This window comes from Lissotriton helveticus, chromosome 9 (assembly GCF_964261635.1).
Source record: "Lissotriton helveticus chromosome 9, aLisHel1.1, whole genome shotgun sequence".
In the NCBI taxonomy this organism is placed as follows: Eukaryota; Metazoa; Chordata; class Amphibia; order Caudata; family Salamandridae; genus Lissotriton; species Lissotriton helveticus.
Genome location: NC_136070.1, coordinates 332,522,405 through 332,542,086, shown reverse-complemented (window position 1 = coordinate 332,542,086; position 19,682 = coordinate 332,522,405). Strand labels below are relative to the sequence as shown.

The 19,682-nt window shown below is 50.9% G+C and overlaps 1 protein-coding gene across 2 annotated transcripts in view; it reads right to left on the bottom strand.

The window, feature by feature from the left end:
* Positions 1-10,694, bottom strand: part of PPP4R3A (protein phosphatase 4 regulatory subunit 3A) — a 358,677-nt gene extending 347,983 nt beyond the window's left edge. Inside the window, exon 1 of one of the 2 annotated variants that reach the window (XM_078660041.1) lies at positions 10,158-10,694. In XM_078660041.1, the coding sequence (XP_078516167.1) occupies positions 10,158-10,299 (142 nt within the window). In that variant the 5' untranslated portion in view covers positions 10,300-10,694. The remainder of the gene's footprint in view (positions 1-10,157) is intronic. The other variant, XM_078660040.1, reaches the window with a different exon arrangement.
* Positions 10,695-19,682: the final 8,988 nt, after the last annotated feature.

Here is a 19,682-nt window from a genome sequence, read left to right as displayed (position 1 = left end):
GCCCGATTGATTATAGTGATTACACAGGACTGTGAGCAGCTGGGCGGCTGCCACCTCGCGCACGCAGATGCGCGCGGGACAGGATGCGCCGGAATTCCCCCATTCTTTTGAAAATGAAAGAAGAGCATGGGAGAGTGCGGTCCCCAAAGGGGCCTTAATTGGGGTTAACACGAATCATGATTTATTTAAACAATTTCAGGTCTGGGGAGAGAACAAAGCATACTTGGCGCCTATAAGTATAGCGAGTGTAAATTTACAGTTGCATCTAGCAGCGCTAGCTCTTTGAAACTAATTTCCTAAACGTCCTCAAAGGTTGGTGTGGGAGGGTTTAAGTAAGAGGGCGCTAAGATCTATCATATTGGTTATGACACCAGAAGCTCAAGATAAAAAAATCCAACAACAACACTCGACCAAACTTGTGATACTGACCACATAGGTAGGTACTTTGTTGTGTTAACAAGATCTACCAGTTACTGGCCATTGGTCACTGTTCAAATGCAATATATATTACTCCAATCCTTCTACCACAGAAATGCGGGAACCTCCTTTTATCGGCTTATCGGCATTAATTCGGCCCCGATTCCGTCAGTGCCGAATTAATGTATGGAATTTGACTCTGCCTGATCACAACTGCCCTGGAATACTGGACCCAATTTTACAAGCCAGTTAAAATTGCATGCGGCATAGGATGTGACACCAGCCATGCCTCGTCCTCGGGTCCCCTGCTGCCCTTCTGTGGCTAGGGAGGAGACTTCAACCACCCAATCCTCCAGATCTATCCTTTCCCTTCCCACCCCTACAGTTCCCATGCCTGCCCCAAACAGATTCCTCTGCACACCTTTACCAAACTGTTCAAAGCAGGTGGCAAATGTGTTCGGTAAAAACTAGGAATAGGGAATACTGTGTGGAATTCCGCACAGTAATTCTGTGACCACAGTTATTCCCCATTCGGAGAGGCTGAACTGGTAATAGATAAAATTCCATGCGGAGATACTTACCGGTAACAAAAATTCTGTATGTGGAATTGCTGCATGGAATTCCATCTTACTTGTAATCAGGGCCTTAGCACAGGAAGGCATTTCCCCATCTCTCAAACAGCTACATGACTCAGATAACCAGCATCTACTGCAACAAATCAATTCTCACTGCCCTGACGTTTGTCGAAACTTATCAAACCACGCAGACCACAAACATATCTCACAATATGACACAATATTGAATAAGTCAGTTCCCAGCCATATGCAGTTCCTACCAGAGATTAATCTATACTTACCAGTTTTAATTTTATTTATCACCGACTTCACGCTCATAGATACACCTGAAGACCTACAAGTTATGACATATGACTTTTAGACACTGGCTGATATCAGTTCTGCTGGTAAACCAATAGGGCAGCAGCGACCTCTCCCATTAGTTACACTGACTAAGCCAATAACTTGCAATGTGACATTTGTACCAGACATCAAAAAAAAAAAAAACGTTTTCCCTGTCTGTGCTTTGTTACAGACCCTAGTTTATCTTCTGCCGGGTCTGTAACAAATGTCTGTAAGCCTAAAGGAATCTGTTTTTCACTTCTAGATTACAATAAAGAATCTTAATTGTCCTGAAGAAGGTGGAAACAAATGCACACCGAAACGCCGCGTCGACTTTTGTGTTTTTTTATATTGTTTTAAAATTGTCGTTATTGTTTTTTATCAAGTGTATGACCACTCCTTTTTTAAAGTGAATTAGATTGTAACCGTTAAGGAGGTCCTAGGTTCTACTTTTGAATAAATACGTTTTTAAACATAATTCAATGAAGTGATTTTAATGTGTTCAGTAACCCAAATAATTGAAGCCTTAATCCATTCGTTTGTCTCCTGCCTAAACGTTGAGTGAGCTCACTATAATAACTTAACGGGTGATTTCTGTACTTTCGTTAAGTAATTGTTGAATGTAGCGTAAGCACAGACAGGGAAAAAGTTTTTTTTTATGTCTGCATTTACCCCCCCCTATAAAACTTATAGGGGTAGCTTCCTTATATTCTTGACATTTGTACCAGAGTAATAAATAACTGAATGCATGCCTATTGGTAAACTTTTTCACGTAACGTATGCCGCTCTTTGTGTGGAGACATGGCACAGACTATTCAAGTGTACGTGAGGCTGGGCCCAGCTCCTCCCTCCTATCCTGCCAGTGATGGCCCACTCGTTCACACCTAAGATCCCATTGTGTATGGCTGTCTAGGAGGAATACACAAAGCCCAACTGTTAACTACCCATGTGACCCAGAGACAGGCTGCAGACATCAAATGGCTAATGATAGAAAATGACATCTGTCTAAAGTAGCATTTTCAGACTTGTAATTTAAAATCCAACGTTACCATAACTTAACATTTTACATTAGGATACCAGAAACACCAAACTTGAAGCAGTTATATCTTCCCATTTGGAAATTACATTTATAACATATAATAAGGTAATCCCAAATGTTATCTCATTGAATAATTAGGCCTTGCAGTAATGAAAAATGAATTTACAAGTTTGTCACTGCCAAGAAATGTAAACCTAAAATACACATCCTGCTTTTTAGATACATTGCACTCTGCCCTCTGGGCTGTCCAGGGTCTGCGCTAGGGGTGACATGTATTAAAAAAAAAAGATTTTGGCTTGGCAAAAAGGTTTATTTTAACATGTTGAAATGGCAGTTGAAACAGGACTGAGACATGTTTATGGGCTCTTTAAGTGGGTGGCACAAGCAGTGCTGTAGACCAACTAGCAGCATTTAATTTACATGCCCTGGGTAAATGTAGTGCACTGTACCAGGGACTTATAAGTAAATAAATATATAAATATTAAGAACCTAAGTATCCTCCTCATCAGGGTTAGGACATGCACACTACTCACATGCATTGGTCTTTATCACAGGAACCCGAGCTCGGTACTACTCTGCACTCACTGTCAGAAGCAACACCTCCATTCATATCAAATGGTGATGCCTTTTGCCTCCCCAAATGGTTCACACATGCCATCCATGTTCATTCAGTCTCAATGGAACATTCACCCTTCCAACATTCAGAAGCACGCACATCCTTCTCATGTTCAGGCTCTCATGACCTGCTTCCGCTATAACGAGTCAGGGGCACGCAACACATCTTACCCTCAACTTTCAGTGCCTCTGACACTTGTCTTGCCCCCTCCCCCGTTCAGTTTCAGGGGCAGAGTTCAGGTACATGCAGTCCACTCCCCTTCTCTTGCTGTTCAGTGCCAAAGGGCCCGCTGCCTATACACCACTGCCCCTAATTCGGTGGCAAGTATCCCATCAGCCATTCCACTCAGGTCAGTGCCAGCGGTTACAAACGCACTCTACCCAGGACGGTGCTATGGAGCATGTAACCCCTCCTCCTTCCCCAGGTCAAAGTTGGAGGGGGCCACAAGCAACCCCCTCCATCTCCAGTTCATTGCAGGGGAGGGGGAAAATCGACCCTCTCTCTCCTCGGGTCTTCCTCTCCCCTCAGCCAGCGTCAGGGGTTAGTGGGGGGCCACGCCCGCCTCTTCCAGGCCAGTGTCGTGGGTGGGGGGGGCCGCACCCGACTCCCCCAGGCTAGTGTCAGGGAGTGGGGCCAGTGTCAAGGTACGTGCAAACTCCTGCCCCAGGTCAGTGGCACACAAACACCTCCCCCAAGTTCAACATTTTTGGGGCACGTGACCGAATCTATGGGTTCAGCGTCAAGGAACCCGCAACCCATTCCCGCGGTTCAGTGGGCCGCCAGCGAGCGACCCATTCCTGCGGGTAAGGGCAGTGGGCGAGCGACCCATTCCCCGGGTCAGGGCAGCGGGCGAGCGACCCATTCCAGCGGGACAGGGTTGAGGGCGAGCGATTTATTCCAGCGGGTCAGGGTTGAGGGCGAGCAACTTATTTCAGCGTTTTGGGGCCCGTGCCAGCGACCCATTTCCGCAGTTCAGGGCCGCGGGCGAGCAACCCATTCCCGCAGTTCAGGGCCGCGGGCGAGCCACCCATTCCCGCAGTTCAGGGCCGCGGGCGAGCCACCCATTCCCGCAGTTCAGGGCCGCGGGCGAGCCACCCATTCCCGCAGTTCAGGGCCGCGGGCGAGCCACCCATTCCCGCAGTTAAGGGCCGCGGGTGAGCCACCCGTTTCCCATGGTTCAGGGCCGAGGGTGAGCCACCCATTCCCGCAGTTCAGGGCCGCGGGTGAGCCACCCGTTTCCCATGGTTCAGGGCCGAGGGTGAGCCACCCATTCCCGCGGTTCAGGGAACCGGGCAAGCCACCCATTCCCGCGGTTCAGGGCCGCAGCCAACCAACCCATTCCCACGGTTCAGGGCCACAGCCAACCGACCCATTCCCGCGGTTCAGGGCCACAGCCAACCGACCCATTCCCGCGGTTCAGGGCCACAGCCAACCGACCCATTCCCGCGGTTCAGGGCCACAGCCAACCGACCCATTCCCGCGGTTCAGGGCCACAGCCAACCGACCCATTCCCGCGGTTCAGGGCCACAGCCAACTGACCCATTCATGCGGATCAGTGCTAGGAGACCAAGCCACCTATACACGCGAATCAGTGCCAAGCCACCCACTCCCGCGGTTCAGGGCCGCAACCAACCGACCCATTCCCGTGTTGTTCAGGGCCACAGCCAACTGACCCATTCCCGCGGATCAGTGCTAGGAGACCAAGCCACCCATACCCGCGGTTCAGTGCCAGGCCGAGACACCCATTCCTGCGGTTCAGGGTCGCGGGCGAGACACTCATTCCCGCGGTTCAGGGTCGCGGGCGAGACAGCCATTCCCGCGGTTCAGGGTCGCGGGCGAGACAGCCATTCCCGCGGTTCAGGGTCGCGGGCGAGACAGCCATTCCCGCGGTTCAGGGTCGCGGGCGAGACAGCCATTCCCGCGGTTCAGGGTCGCGGGCGAGACAGCCATTCCCGCGGTTCAGGGTCGCGGGCGAGACAGCCATTCCCGCGGTTCAGGGTCGCGGGCGAGACAGCCATTCCCGCGGTTCAGGGTCGCGGGCGAGACAGCCATTCCCGCGGTTCAGGGTCGCGGGCGAGACAGCCATTCCCGCGGTTCAGGGTCGCAGGCGAGACAGCCATTCCCGCAGTTCAGGGCCGCAGCCAACCGACCCATTCCCACGGTTCAGGGCCGCAGCCAACCGACCCATTCCCGCGGTTCAGGGCCGCAGCCAACCGACCCATTCCCGCGGTTCAGGGCCGCAGCCAACCGACCCATTCCTGCGGTTCAGGGCCGCAGCCAACCGACCCATTCCTGCGGTTCAGGGCCGCAGCCAACCGACCCATTCCTGCGGTTCAGGGCCGCAGCCAACCGACCCATTCCCGCGGTTCAGGGCCGCAGCCAACCGACCCATTCCCGCGGTTCAGGGCCGCAGCCAACCAACCCATTCCCGTGGTTTAGGGCCGCAGCCAACCGACCCATTCCCGCTGTACAGGGCCGCAGCCAACCGACCCATTCCCGCGGTTCAGGGCCGCAGCCAACCGACCCATTCCTGCGGTTCAGGGCCGCAGCCAACCGACCCATTCCTGCGGTTCAGGGCCGCAGCCAACCGACCCATTCCCGCGGATCAGTGCTAGGAGGCCAAGCCACCCATTTCCTCGGCTCAGTGTCAGGAGGCTAAGACACCCATTCCCGCGGTTCGGTGCCAGGTCAAGCCACCAATTCCCGCAGTTCAGTGCCAGGAGGCCAAATCACCCATTCCCTCGGTTCAGTACTAGGAGGCCAAGCCACCCATTCCTGCGGTTCAGTGCCAGGAGGCCAACCCACCCATTCCCGCAGTTCAGTGCCAGGAGGCCAAATCACCCATTCTCGCGGTTCAGTACTAGGAGGCAAAGCCATCCATTACCGCGGTTCAGGGCCGCAGCCAAACGACCCATTCCCGCGGTTCAGTGCCACAGCCAACTGACCCATTCCCGCGGATCAGTGCTAGGAGACCAAGCCACCCATACCCGCGGTTCAGTGCCAGGCCAAGCCACACATACCCGCGGTTCAGTGCCAGGCCAAGCCACACATACCCGCGGTTCAGTGCCAGGCCAAGCCACACATTCCCGCTGTTCAGGGTCGCGGGCGAGACACCCATTCCCGCGGTTCAGGGTCGCGGGCTAGACACCCATTCCCGCGGTTCAGGGCCGCAGCCAACCGACCCCTTCCCGCGGTTCGCGGGCGAGACACCCATTCCCGCGGTTCAGGGTCGCGGCCAACCGACCCATTCCCGCGGTTCAGGGCCGCAGCCAACCGACCCATTCCCGCGGTTCAGGGCCGCAGCCAACCGACCCATTCCCGCGGTTCAGGGCCGCAGCCAACCGACCCATTCCCGCGGTTCAGGGCCGCAGCCAACCGACCCATTCCCGCGGTTCAGGGCCGCAGCCAACCGACCCATTCCCGCGGTTCAGGGCCGCAGCCAACCGACCCATTCCCGCGGTTCAGGGCCGCAGCCAACCGACCCATTCCCGCGGTTCAGGGCCGCAGCCAACCGACCCATTCCCGCGGTTCAGGGCCGCAGCCAACCGACCCATTCCCGCGGTTCAGGGCCGCAGCCAACCGACCCATTCCCGCGGTTCAGGGCCGCAGCCAACCGACCCATTCCCGCGGTTCAGGGCCGCAGCCAACCGACCCATTCCCGCGGTTCAGGGCCGCAGCCAACCGACCCATTCCCGCGGTTCAGGGCCGCAGCCAACCGACCCATTCCCGCGGTTCAGGGCCGCAGCCAACCGACCCATTCCCGCGGTTCAGGGCCGCAGCCAACCGACCCATTCCCGCCGTTCAGGGCCGCAGCCAACCGACCCATTCCCGCCGTTCAGGGCCGCAGCCAACCGACCCATTCCCGCCGTTCAGGGCCGCAGCCAACCGACCCATTCCCGTGGTTCAGGGCCGCAGCCAACCGACCCATTCCCGTGGTTCAGGGCCGCAGCCAACCGACCCATTCCCGCGGATCAGTGCCAGGAGGCCAAGCCACCCATTTCCTCGGCTCAGTGTCAGGAGGCCAAACACCCATTCCCGCGGTTCGGTGCCAGGTCAAGCCACCAATTCCCACAGTTCAGTGCCAGGAGGCCAAATCACCCATTCCCTCGGTTCAGTACTAGGAGGCCAAGCCACCCATTCCTGCGGTTCAGTGCCAGGAGGCCAACTCACCCATTCCCGCAGTTCAGTGCCAGGAGGCCAAATCACCCATTCTCGCGGTTCAGTACTAGGAGACAAAACCACCCATTCCCGCGGTTCAGGGCCGCAGCAAACCGACCCATTCACGCGGATCAGTGCTAGGAGGCCAAGCCACCCATTTCCTCGGCTCAGTGTCAGAAGGCTAAGACACCCATTCCCGCGGTTCGGTGCCAGGTCAAGCCACCAATTCCCGCAGTTTAGTGCCAGGAGGCCAAATCACCCATTCTCGCGGTTCAGTACTAGGAGGCAAAACCACCCATTCCTGTGGTTCAAGTGCCAGGAGGCCAGGCCACTCAGCCCTGCGGTTCAGTGCCAGGAGGCCAACCGACCCATTCCCCCCGATTCAGTGCCAGGAGGCCAAGCCACTCAGTCCTGCAGTTCAGTGTCAGGAGGCCAAGCCACTCAGTCCTGCAGTTCAGTGTCAGGAGGCCAAGCCACTCAGTCCTGCAGTTCAGTGTCAGGAGGCCAAGCCACTCAGTCCTGCAGTTCAGTGTCAGGAGGACAAGCCACTCAGTCCTGCAGTTCAGTGTCAGGAGGACGAGCCACTCAGTCCTGCAAGTTCAGTGTCAGGAGGACGAGCCACTCAGTCCTGCAGTTCAGTGTCAGGAGGGCAAGCCACTCAGTCCTGCAGTTCAGTGTCAGGAGGCCAAGCCACTCAGTCTTGCAGTTCAGTGTCAGGAGGCCAAGCCACTCAGTCCTGCAGTTCAGTGTCAGGAGGCCAAGCCACTCAGTCCTGCAGTTCAGTGTCAGGAGGCCAAGCCACTCAGTCCTGCAGTTCAGTGTCAGGAGGCCAAGCCACTCAGTCCTGCAGTTCAGTGTCAGGAGGCCAAGCAACCCATTCCCCTTGATTCAGTGCCAGGAGGCCATGCAACCCATTCCCCTTGATTCCGTGCCAGGAGGCCAAGCGACCCATTCCCCTTGATTCCGTGCCAGGAGGCCAAGCGACCCATTCCCCTTAATTCCGTGCCAGGAGGCCAAGCGACCCATTCCTCTTGATTCCGTGCCAGGAGGCCAAGCTACCCATTCCCCTTGATTCCGTGCCAGGAGGCCAAGCAACCCATTCCCCTTGGTTCAGTGCCAGGAGCCCAAGCGGCCCATTCCCCTTGGTTTAGTGCCAGGAGCCCAAGCGGCCCATTCCCCTTGGTTCAGTGTCAGGAGGCCAAGCGACCCATTCCCCTTGGTTCAGCGTTGTAGCTTAGCGGCCTATTCCCACTGTTCAGTGTTGTGGCTAAGCGACCCATTCCCACGGTTCAGTGTTGTGGCTAAGCGGCCCATTCCCACGGTTCAGTGTTGAGGCTAAGCAGCCCATTCCCACGGTTCAGTGTTGAGGCTAAGCAGCCCATTCCCACGGTTCAGTGTTGTGGCTAAGCAGCCCATTCCCACGGTTCAGTGTTGTGGCTAAGCGGCCCATTCCCACAGTTCAGTGTTGTGGCTAAGCGGCCCATTCCCACAGTTCAGTGTTGTGGCTAAGCGGCCCAATCCCAAAGATCAGTGTTGCGGCCCATTCCCACGGTTCAGTGTTATGGCTAAGCGGCCCATTCCCACGGTTCAGTGTTATGGCTAAGCGGCCCATTCCCAAGGTTCGGTGTTATGGCTAAGCGGTCCATTCCCACGGTTCAGTGTTGAGGCCAAACTACTCATTCCGGTGTTCAGTTTAGTGGCTTAGCGGTCCATTCCCACGGTTCAGTGTTGAGGCCAAACTACTCATTCCAGTGTTCAGTTTAGTGGCCAAGCAACCCATTCCTATGGTTCAGTGTTGTGGCCAGGTGACCCATTCCCACGGTTCATGTCAGGAGGCAAAGAACCAGCTCCCCTGGTTCAATGTCAGGGAAAAAGAGAGCCATTCCTAAAGTTCAATGTCAGGGAGAAAAAGAGCCTTTCCGCATATAAGTGTCGAGTAGCAAGAAAGACATTCTCCCAGTTTAGTGTCAAGAAGCAAGAGAGCCATTCTCCCAGTTCTGTGTCAGGAAGCAAGAGAGCCATTCTCCCAGTTCTGTGTCAGGAAGCAAGAGAGCCATTCCCCAGGGTCAGTGTCAGGAAGCAAGAGAGCCATTCCCCCGGTTCAGTGTCAGAAAGCAAGAGAGCCATTCCCCCGGTTCAGTGTCAGGAAGCAAGAGAGCCAATCCCCCGGTTCAATGTAAGGAAGCAAGAGAGCCATTCCCCCGGTTCAGTGTCAGGAAGCAAGAGAGCCATTCCCCCGTTTCAGTGTCAGGAAACAAGAGAAGCATTACCCGGTTCAGAGTCTGGGGGCAAGCGATGCATCAATTAATTTAGTAGCATGGGCACAAGTCATTTACTCCCGACAGAGACAAGAGTCTCACCTCCTTTCAGTGTCACACACAATATGCCATTCAGTGTCTAGGGTACTTGACCCTTCTCCCTGCACCTGTATCCCTTTTGTGTGTTAGGACATATTCACTTACCTGATTCCGTCTTGGAGGCACGAGTCCTCTTTCTCAATTCAGTGACAGACGTACGGATTCATGCCCTTCTAATCAGTGCAAGGGATCATGCCCCATTACTACGGTGAGTGCCATGGGCACGTGCCTCTCAACACGGTCATTATGATGAGCATGCAGCCTATGATGAGATGTAATTAAGTTGGAAAAACATCCTCTCGTTACCAAAGAGAACGCCTTCCACTACTTCAGTTTTATGGTCATCACTGTAACCCTCACTTCTCTCTATCAGCATCACCTCTTCAGTTTATTGAGCATATTATCCTTCCTGGTAATCCATCCTACCCCTCCCCATCTCTGGTCGAACTCTCCTAAATACCCATCTGAACGTAACTAGGGTAATCAGAGTTGTCCCTCTAATCACCTCATTATAATGGATGTAATACCACCTCCCGCACTGAGACCGATACCTCACACCAAGCATCACCTTTTCCGTACCACTCCCGCCATAAGTATCACCCCTCTAAGCAGTATCATGGACTTCCCACCACCCTAGTGTTACCACTTCTCCCACCAGTGCACCCTGCACTTACCGTCGCTCTCGGCCCGCACCAAAAGGGACATGCCCTTCAGCCGCTCCACATAGCAAGAGGACACATGCCCTGTGCCCCGGTCGTCCCACTGCCGCTCCTCATTCAGGGTGTAGACCTTCACCCTGCGCCGGGTGTCCGTCATCCTGGAGAGGAGGCCGGGGGGCCCGCGGCGCCAGACCCTGGGGGGCAGGGGTGGAGAGCCCCCCGGGAGAGCAGCACACCGACCTGGGCAGGAGTAGAGCGGACACCTCCTTCAGATGGATAAATCCAGGCCCGTAGCCACCGTGCTCCCCCCGCGGCCTGCAGGCCCCGGCGCCTCGGTCCACAATTGTGTCAGTGCAGTGAGTGGGTCGATGGCGTGGGCTTTGCTGAGGCGCCGGCAGTGTATGCAAGGGTGCCGTCTGCCTCCCTGGACGCCCCTCCCCGCCGCCCGCTCTGTGTGTCCGCTCGGTGCCGGTCTCGGTCACGCAGCCGCCATCTTGGATCCCCCGCTCGGCTCCCTCCTCTGCTCGGCGCAGGCTGCGGCGATGCAGTCACGGGGTCTCCCAGGCTGTACGGCACGGGCGGCGCGCGGCCACTTAAAGAGACAGCGACCCTTTTCTTGCTCCATCACTAGATACGAGGTGTGTGGAAAAGCACAGTCTGGCCTAGTGTACCAAAGCATTCACAGCACATCCTGGCAAGGTACCAAATAACACTATATAGCTTGGCCGAGTTCCCGGATCCACGCTCTCCATACTTCGTCGCTAGGGAGCCCAATACCAAATGGCAAATGTAACACAAACTGGTCCTGTGGTACCAGCATAGTGCAACTAAAACCTTTCCTCATATCTGATGTAATGAGTCACCACACAAGGCTCTCGGGTGCAAACAACAGACACTACAGCTTGGGCCTGTGGACTTCACATAGACCTGCTCCAAATCTTAGTAGCCCAGCATGTGCGTATTAAGGCTTTAGACCTAGTGTTGAGTACTGAAGCACAATATCACAAAGGTTCATACTTCTTTATTTATTTTAAAAGTTTTATATAGCACTGGCTAGACCCAGAGGTATCAGAGCGCTTCACAAGAGTAAGATAATATAAACATGGCATACAAGCAGATAAAAGATAATGAAACAACATGCGAAATATACAAATCAAATAGATAAACAGGCGCGACAGATAAACACTTCAAGTAATTAGGTAGGTGATGTTAAGGAAATGGACAAATAATTGGACAGCTATAACATGGTGATTGGGGATCAAGTGCAGGTCATAGGTTAGGACCTCCAATAATAATTGAGCCAACATGGCATACAAGTAGATTGGGAATAATGCAGACAACATGCAGGATATACACATCAAATAGGTAAACAGGGGCAAAAGCTATACTAACAAGTAATTAGGTAGATGATGTTCAGGAAATGGGCAGGTTTTACTGGCCAAATATGACATGGTGATTGGAGATCAAGTGCTGGTCACAGGTCAAACCGTAAAAGCGAATTGACTGTTACAAGCAAATCAGCCTGAAATTGCAATGGCTTTAAACAACACTCCAACTCTTGAAGTTGCAGTAAGAAAGGTTCTTCAATTATTTCACCAACACAGGCTCCGGCAAACGAAGCGCAAGTAAAACGGCTACTCCCGTGAGTCATCAGCTGTCAACTGTCGGGTGCCAGTTGACCGCTCATGACAGGCAGGTGGTACGGTGTCCTCACAGGGACACATGAGAGCACTAACAGATACAGTGTCCACGCAGGGACTCAACTAGTAAGATGCAACACATCTTCCCCCTTTGGACCAGAAAACGTGGAAGAGAAAGGGCACAGGGTGTGAGGGGTAGGGGAGAGGAGCGTTAGACAGAGGGAAGGACAGGATCAGCTGGAGAATAAAAAGGGCAGCCCAAAAGTTCCCTGCGTGGGATGGTGTGGCCACCAGGGTAGAACACTCACAAATATAATCTGAAAGCTTAACAGCTGGCAACAACCTTCTACCTGCCCTGCTCGTGATGACTAGAGATGGGGTGTCCCGCAACGGCGTTGATGGCAACTGTCTTCTGGTGCTTTCAGTGTTCTCTCGCTTGGCAGTTCGGGCTGGACTGTTCCCATGAGGCACAGGGCCAAGACTGATTTGCATATGGCCATGTCTGAACTGGGGTGGCTTAGTGAGCAAAATAACAATGGATCAAACCCAGATCTGTGACTGGGGGTGAATGTTTTGCCATTGTGCAACATTCCGTCCATCATCTTGTTTGTTTTGCTGTTCACCCTATGTGGGAAGGGTATGCCCAGACGTGGGTCCCTTGCTCACTACGCCACTGGAGTCAAGCTATCCTGGCTGAAGACGGCTGATAGCCAGAAACCGGTCCTAGGATGCTTGATTCCGGTCCAGGAAAGACATAAAAAGCTTGGCAGTTCGGGCTGGACTGTTCCCATGAGGCACAGGGCCAAGACTGATTTGCATATTGCCATGTCTGAACTGGGGTGGCTTGGTGAGAAAAATAACGATGGATCAAACCCAGATCTGTGACTGGGCGTGAATGTTTTGCTATTGTGCAACATTCCGTCCATCAGCTTGTTTGTTTTGTCTCTCGATTGGGTGATTGGGTGACATGCCGGCGGGTGCAGAAATGGGCTGTGTGATGGTGCTATGAGCCGTGGTCTTACAGTTGGGAAACTCATAGTCGGACTCGTCGTCTGACACTGCAAGGGGTGCTTTGCTGTGTTTGTCATTTGTGGGAAGCTCACTGGACCGAGGGTGTGGTTTTGTCGTGGTTCTCTGTTGTGAGTTTGCAGATTGAGAGTGCAGAGAAGTGCCACACTTTTCCCTCGCTCAAAAGAGTGGAATTGCAGTGCACCTTGCGCACCAATAGGAGTGAGGTGTATCTGTCCTGCCCCTTGCGTATGTGCCCGCTCCTTTTGACCTTGACCATGTCCCCTATCTTGAGCTCCACTGGTTTACACCCATGCTTGAGGTCGTACCTTGCCTTGCAACTAGACTGGGCTAGCTCCAACCTTTCTCTGACATTGTCAGCAGACCAGTGTACTCTTTTGGCCACTATGACCCACCCCACCTAATCCTTGGACAAAGGTGTTCTGCCATGCATAAGTTCAAAAGGGCTGTGTCCTGTGGTGTAGCTGGGTGTAATGCGGTAAGCCAAAAGTTTCTTGAGTATCTCTTGTTTCCAACCTAGGTTGTTGCTGTTGGCCAACTGGACTATGCCTTTGATGACTCTGTTACAGTGCTCAACTGCACCGTTGCACGCTGGGTGGTAAACTGAGGTAGTTTTATGCTCAATTTGGTTGCTCTGTATGTAAGTTTTGAATGTGTCAGCCAAAAATTGTGGCCCGTTGTCACTGACTATCTGTTTGGGGAGACCCTCTCATGTGAAAACCTTGTCTAGAAATTTGACTACGCTCAAGGTATCAGGTTTATTGACGAACTTGAGTTCCGGCCATTTGGTAAAATGGTCGATGATGACTATATCATAACACTGCTCCAAGTTTTCTGGTATGGGCCCCATGATGTCTACGCCAATCCTCTCCCATTACATGGATGAGCAGGGAATGGGGTGCAGAGGAGGTCTGAATGTGACTTGAGTTTTGTCAGAATTTAGGCAAAGTGAGCAATTCCTGACCACCCTCTCTACTGCTAAACAGATGCCGGGCCACCAGTAGTTGTTTTTGACTCTGCATTTGGTTTTACCAATGCCTAAATGGCCCTCGTGACACAAAGTAAGTATCCTTGACCTTAGACTGCTCGGAGGTACAACTCTTCCACCCCTTAACAACAATCCGTGTTCGTGGGACAACTCATTTTTGATCTCCCAAAAGTGTCGCAGTGGTTCAGTTAATCTGTTCTTGGATGGCCACCCTTCAGTTACCATTTTTATGACCTGGCACAAAAACTGTGTACTTGCCTTGCTCAGTGAGCCATTCGTCTTTAGAGATGCCATTACATTTTTCTAGTACGTTGGCTATGCACGACTCTTCGGGTTCGGTCATAGGGTCATTGTCAGATAGACCAACCGGCATCCTGCTAAAAAAATCAGCTACAACATTCTTCACCTCTGGTACATATTGGATGTTGTACATGTAATCAAACAATCGCACAGACAACCTAGCTAATCTTGGTGAAGCTGCATACAACTCCTTAGTGGTAAATACTTTCGTTAGGGGCTTGTGGTCCGTGCATAAGGTGACCCTGCTGCCCCAAACAAATTGTCTAAAATGTTCTAAGGCCCACACGCATGCTAGTGCCTCGCGTTCTATGACTGAGAATTTCTCTTTAGCAGGGATACATGCTCGTGAAGCAAAAGCTATGGTGTATTCCACACCTTTAGCATCCCTCTGGATAAGTACAGAGCCTAAACCCTTTGAACTTGCATCTGTAGTTACAAAGTTCTCCAACATCGGGTCGAAACCTTGTAGGGGTAAAGCGGTACACATTTCCTTTTTGAGGGAATTGAAGACCTGATTGCACTAATCTGGCCATTAAAATTTGCTTTTAAGTTTGAGTAGCTGATGCAAAACATACGTTTGGTGTGAAAAGTTTATGATTAACTTTGCGTAAAATTCCACTAGACCCAGGAAGGATCTCAGTTCATCCTTGTTGTTGGGCACTGGAGAACTTTTAATTACTTGCAGTAGTTCTCTTTTAGGGCTGATACAATCCCCTGTGATCTCATGACCAAGATAAATCACTGAATTGCATGCAAATTTACATTTTGCGTTCTCGGCGGTCAAACCCTTTTTATCCAGGATTTCTAACACTTTGTTGACCTTACTGTTGTGATCTTCTCTGGTTTTACCCATCACCAGGATATCATCCTGAAACAAAAGTATTCCAGGTACTCAGTCAAAGATGTTATGCATAAGTCTCTGAAACATCGCTGCAGGAGAGGCCAGCCCAAAGGGTACCCTGGTGATCTGGAAACACCCAAACGGCGTGATGAAGGTGGTTAGCCTTTTGCTGTCATGATGTAGGGGCACCTGGTGGTTAGCTGACTTCAAGTCAATTGTGGCGAACCACTTAACACCCTTTGTGGTTGCCAACAATTCGCTAATGTTTGGGAGAGGAAACTCACACTCATTCCACGACTACACCACCACTTGCGACCACTTAAACCCTCTTACCCACATGCAAAATATGGCAGGAACAAAAGATCTCCGATAAAGAGCCCCTGCGCGGGTGCCCGTCTGAAATTGCAGCGCCAGTCTGACGAGGAGCAGAACCCATATGATGAAGCATGACACCTAGCTTGCTGGGTGTGTGAGGGTTTTAGTTCCAAAAAGGGAAATTTCCCCCCCCCTTTTTCCTTTTGTCTGCAATTGCGCTAGACTCACATACTCTCCCTTCCTTTACCTATCTTGGGGAACTGTGTACCCTTCTTGTGTTCTAGAGAAAACTGTCCCACAACTAATTGTCGTTGAGGTCTCGCAGATCCACACATAACCTCAGTTTGCCATTGGGTCATTTAGCGACGACTAAGGGCGCAATCCACTCTGAAGCTTCAACTCTTTCAATGATTCTGTCCTCAAGAAGCTTGTCTAGTGGGGTTTTTACCTTATCCTTTTTTTTTTGAAAATGGGAGGTTTCTATGTTTGTATACCACAGGATTGGCATACTGCTTGACCCTGATTCTATGTTGGTACCCTTTAAGAGCCCCCAGCTCCCCACTAAATACTCTAGGGTGTTTGCGTAATAAGGCTTTGGCATAGTCCTCATTGTTTAACAACTAACACTGGGTCACTTTTGCTTGGGTCGAGAATTATACCAAGTTTTCTTTGGTCCATTCATCCAAGTACTGAAAGACCCACTTTAGATACATATAGCTTACAGCTGGATTCTCTCCCCTTGAATGTGAAGCTAAACTCCCTGTAGCCACACACGTCTATAGGGTCACCGATTAATGACCTGATGGTGATGACTGTTTTATCAAGATGCTCACCTATGCTGCGTTTGAACTTCTCTTCCCAGACTTTTTTATTTACAATAGTGTACAGGGAACATGAGTCAGCTACAATACTGATGTCTACTCCTCCAATGTTCATGTTGCATACCGGTTTCTTTGTCTTGGTGGTACTGGTCTTATTGACTCCATCCACTTGCTCGTCGTCAATGTTCAGCACCAACATGCTGACATCGTTATCGTCAGACATGTTTTGGTAGTTTGTTTCATCTTCATCCGCAATTTTGACTGAACGTGTGTTACGTTTGCAACATGCCTTGAGGAAATGCCCAATGACACCACAGTAGGAACACCTTACTTCACATGCTGGACATTTTAAGTCTTCAGCCATATGTGTTGTGCTCCCACATCTGTAGCAACGCCACTTGTTGCTAGTCTGAATTTTTTTGTAAGCCGGTTTATCCCAGGTTTGTTTTGGGTTGTTTTTGTGCTCCATCACCTTACTAACAGTTTCCCCTTCTTTCTTTTCTTTGTTCTCTGATAGAACTGCCTTTGCGCAGCGGCCTGTGAGCTCTCCTTTCCTCGCAATGTCTATGATATTTTGTAGGGGGTATTCGCCTTTGGCCAACAAATTGTCCTGTATACTGGAATTAGACCCTTGCATGATTATCTGGTCTCTTATAAACTCATCATGCAGTCCCCCAAAATGGCAATTAATGGCAAGGTTTTTAAGTGCAGATACATCTATAGATTCTTCCTTTCTCTGTTTTCTGTGGAAACATTTATATCTATCAACACCAACACATACTGTTGGTTTGTAATACGTATTGAGGTCATTAATTGCATTTAAGAAAACATCCCCCTCATTCTCTGGTCTTATTTTCTTGTTTATGGTATTATACACTTTTATTCCGCCTGCGCCGAGGCAATGCATAAGCATTTTGTATTTCTTTTCCGCTTTTAATTCCTCCTCATCCTCCAATGTGGAAATGTAATTCATAAAATACTCTCACCACTCTTCCCACTTGAGTGAATGTTCGCCACCTGCTCGCAAGAATATTTCTGGTGGTGAAAGGTTCCAAACATACCCTGATACCATGACTAGTGAGAGTTATGCAGGTAATGTTATGCAGGGGAGGTTTAATTTTACAGCCTGTACTGGTATGATGCGAGGATTCTTCACCTTTGCTTATTGATACACCTGTTTGATGTTAGTGATGACAAGCTTTTGAGATGTGCTTAGTTTTTTTATGAGTCTCTTTCTCAATGCTTTCCCTGTAAATTGAGTTCCTCGTTTTTAATTTTTTTAACATTAACTCCTGCTAGGATAAATGTATTGTTACTTTCAAAAATTAAACAGTACCTTTATTTATCTTCCGATCCAGCTTGTCAGCCTGTCGGGTATTTTTTTCTGAAGATCTGCCTCCTTTACTTTCATGCGTGAAGTATTTTTACAATCCAAAATGGCGCCGCGGAACGTGCATGTGATGTCACCACAGAAGCTGGACTGCTGACTCTGGCTGTTAACTATTTCTGCCAGTTCGTCACCGTATCTACGTGCGCGCACCACGTGATGTTCCAGCTGACAATGACGATGGAGGCAGCCGACGGTTGCTCGAGACGTTGGAGAAGTAAAAGACCATTTAACTGTCTCACCAGGAATCCGTTGTGTCAGATGTCGCAGTGTTGAACATTATTGGCCAGATGTATCAAAGGGTTTTACCTATTCTGTGTCTATGGGAAAATGTGTTCATACATATGGCCCTATGTGAGGAAACTTGCTGAGATCTCGACAGTGGCTTGAAACATATGCAGAACGATTTCATTCAAACCATTTATTTCCTTTTACATTATAGTTCGCCACACTTCTTCCATCAGTCGCACATTATCTCTATTTCAGTTTCCTCTAATTTTAAAACTTCTGTACTTTTGAAATTCTGCTGTCTTATGTTCTAGATTCTCAAACAATCTTTAAGTATTTGCTATTAATTTTCCAGTAGCAGTACGCACAGCATTCTTTTTATGTAAATTATTTCAGCTGACTGACCTTTCTTATTTTTTTTGTAGAAGGTATCTCCTCTTTAGTTCAGTTTCTCTTGCTTGTGCCAGCTGGCTTCTTATGTTCATTAATGTTAATTTTACCCTGTGTAGCTATTCTTCCCTTTTTTTTAATACATTTTTCTTTCACGCTTTGGTTTTTGTGTTGGTGTTTGTCGCCACATTATAAAGAACACTCTGACTCTTGAAGTTGCAGTAAGAAAGGTTCTTTAATTAATTCACCAACACAGGCTCCGGCGGATGGAGCGCAAGTAAAATGGCTACTCCCGTGAGTCATCAGCTGTCAACTGTCGGGTGCCAGTTGCCAGCCATTGACATGCAGGTGGTACGGTGTCCTCGCAGGGACACATGAGAGGACTAACAGATACAGTGTCCACACAGGGACACAAATAGTAGGATGCAACAATGGCACAATGGCACATTCCCATTTGCCTGTAGCAAACTAAAGGGCAGACACTTAGTATACTAGTCTAGTGACTGGTATGCAAATAATTGCAATGTCTTGATCTAGTACAGTGGTGGACCCAGGGGCATTCGTAACTCCTAAGAGGGTCAACGACTGCTTAGAACTGAAGTAATAATAACAAATTATTAAAGAATATATTAATAAAAGAGTGTCACGGGGTCAAATCCTGCCCCGTAACGGACTCTCCATCTCGCTTTCAGGAATGGTCCGGGCCCTTTAAGGACGGCCTGGAGTTCCACGACTGGAACTCCACCCCTATGACGGCGGAGTCAGCAGGCCAATCGGTGTCAGGCACAGGGAGGAAAAAGGCGGACCCGGAAGATGCCGAGTTGTGGATGGTGCGCCATGACTTGGAGCTGGAAAGCCGAAGAGAAACCACCTACCGCGGAGAACTGGAGGACGCCGGAGTGAGACCAGCCCCTGGAGAGACGGACCAAGCCGACGTCGGAGAAACCAGCATCCGCCTGCCTGGCCGAGAGGACAAACCAGAAGCAGCAACGCAGGAGAAGCCTGGAGGCCAACGTCCACACGCATCGCCCAGCCACGCTAGGAAGACGCGTGGCTACCCCAGGTACGGGAACGCTTGCGTGCCGTGTTAAGTTTTAAAAGAGCAGGGACCAGGTAACCACGGGAGGAGGGAGGACATAGACTGGGCACTGCTAACTTTGAGCACGTCACATTGCACCTTCCGGGTTAGGACCTTTGGTGTCGGTCTGTTGCTACCTAACGAGTTTTACCCTCAGTCCCTTCCCCATGCTTTGAGCATTAACGTGCTGTGATCTAATGGCCACGTATCTTTCCTTTTGTTTTGGGTGAGAGAGAGAGAGACAGGCCGAAGAGGAGGACTGCGCCAGCCCTGGAACAGACGCCACCCCATACACAGAAGGACCTTTGTGCCCTGTGGACCTAAGTTGTGATTAGGTCATGCCTGGACATTGTTATACCAGTTAATAAATCTCTTCTAAAGCACTTCAGCGTGGGCTCCTTCCCTCCTTGTGAACCCTTAAGGTTACAAGTGGCGAGCCAGATAGGAGACTTCCGTCTGCCAAGATGGAGGCCTTAATAAACCAAATGAGTGAGGGACAGTCCAAACTGGAGTGGGCTATCGG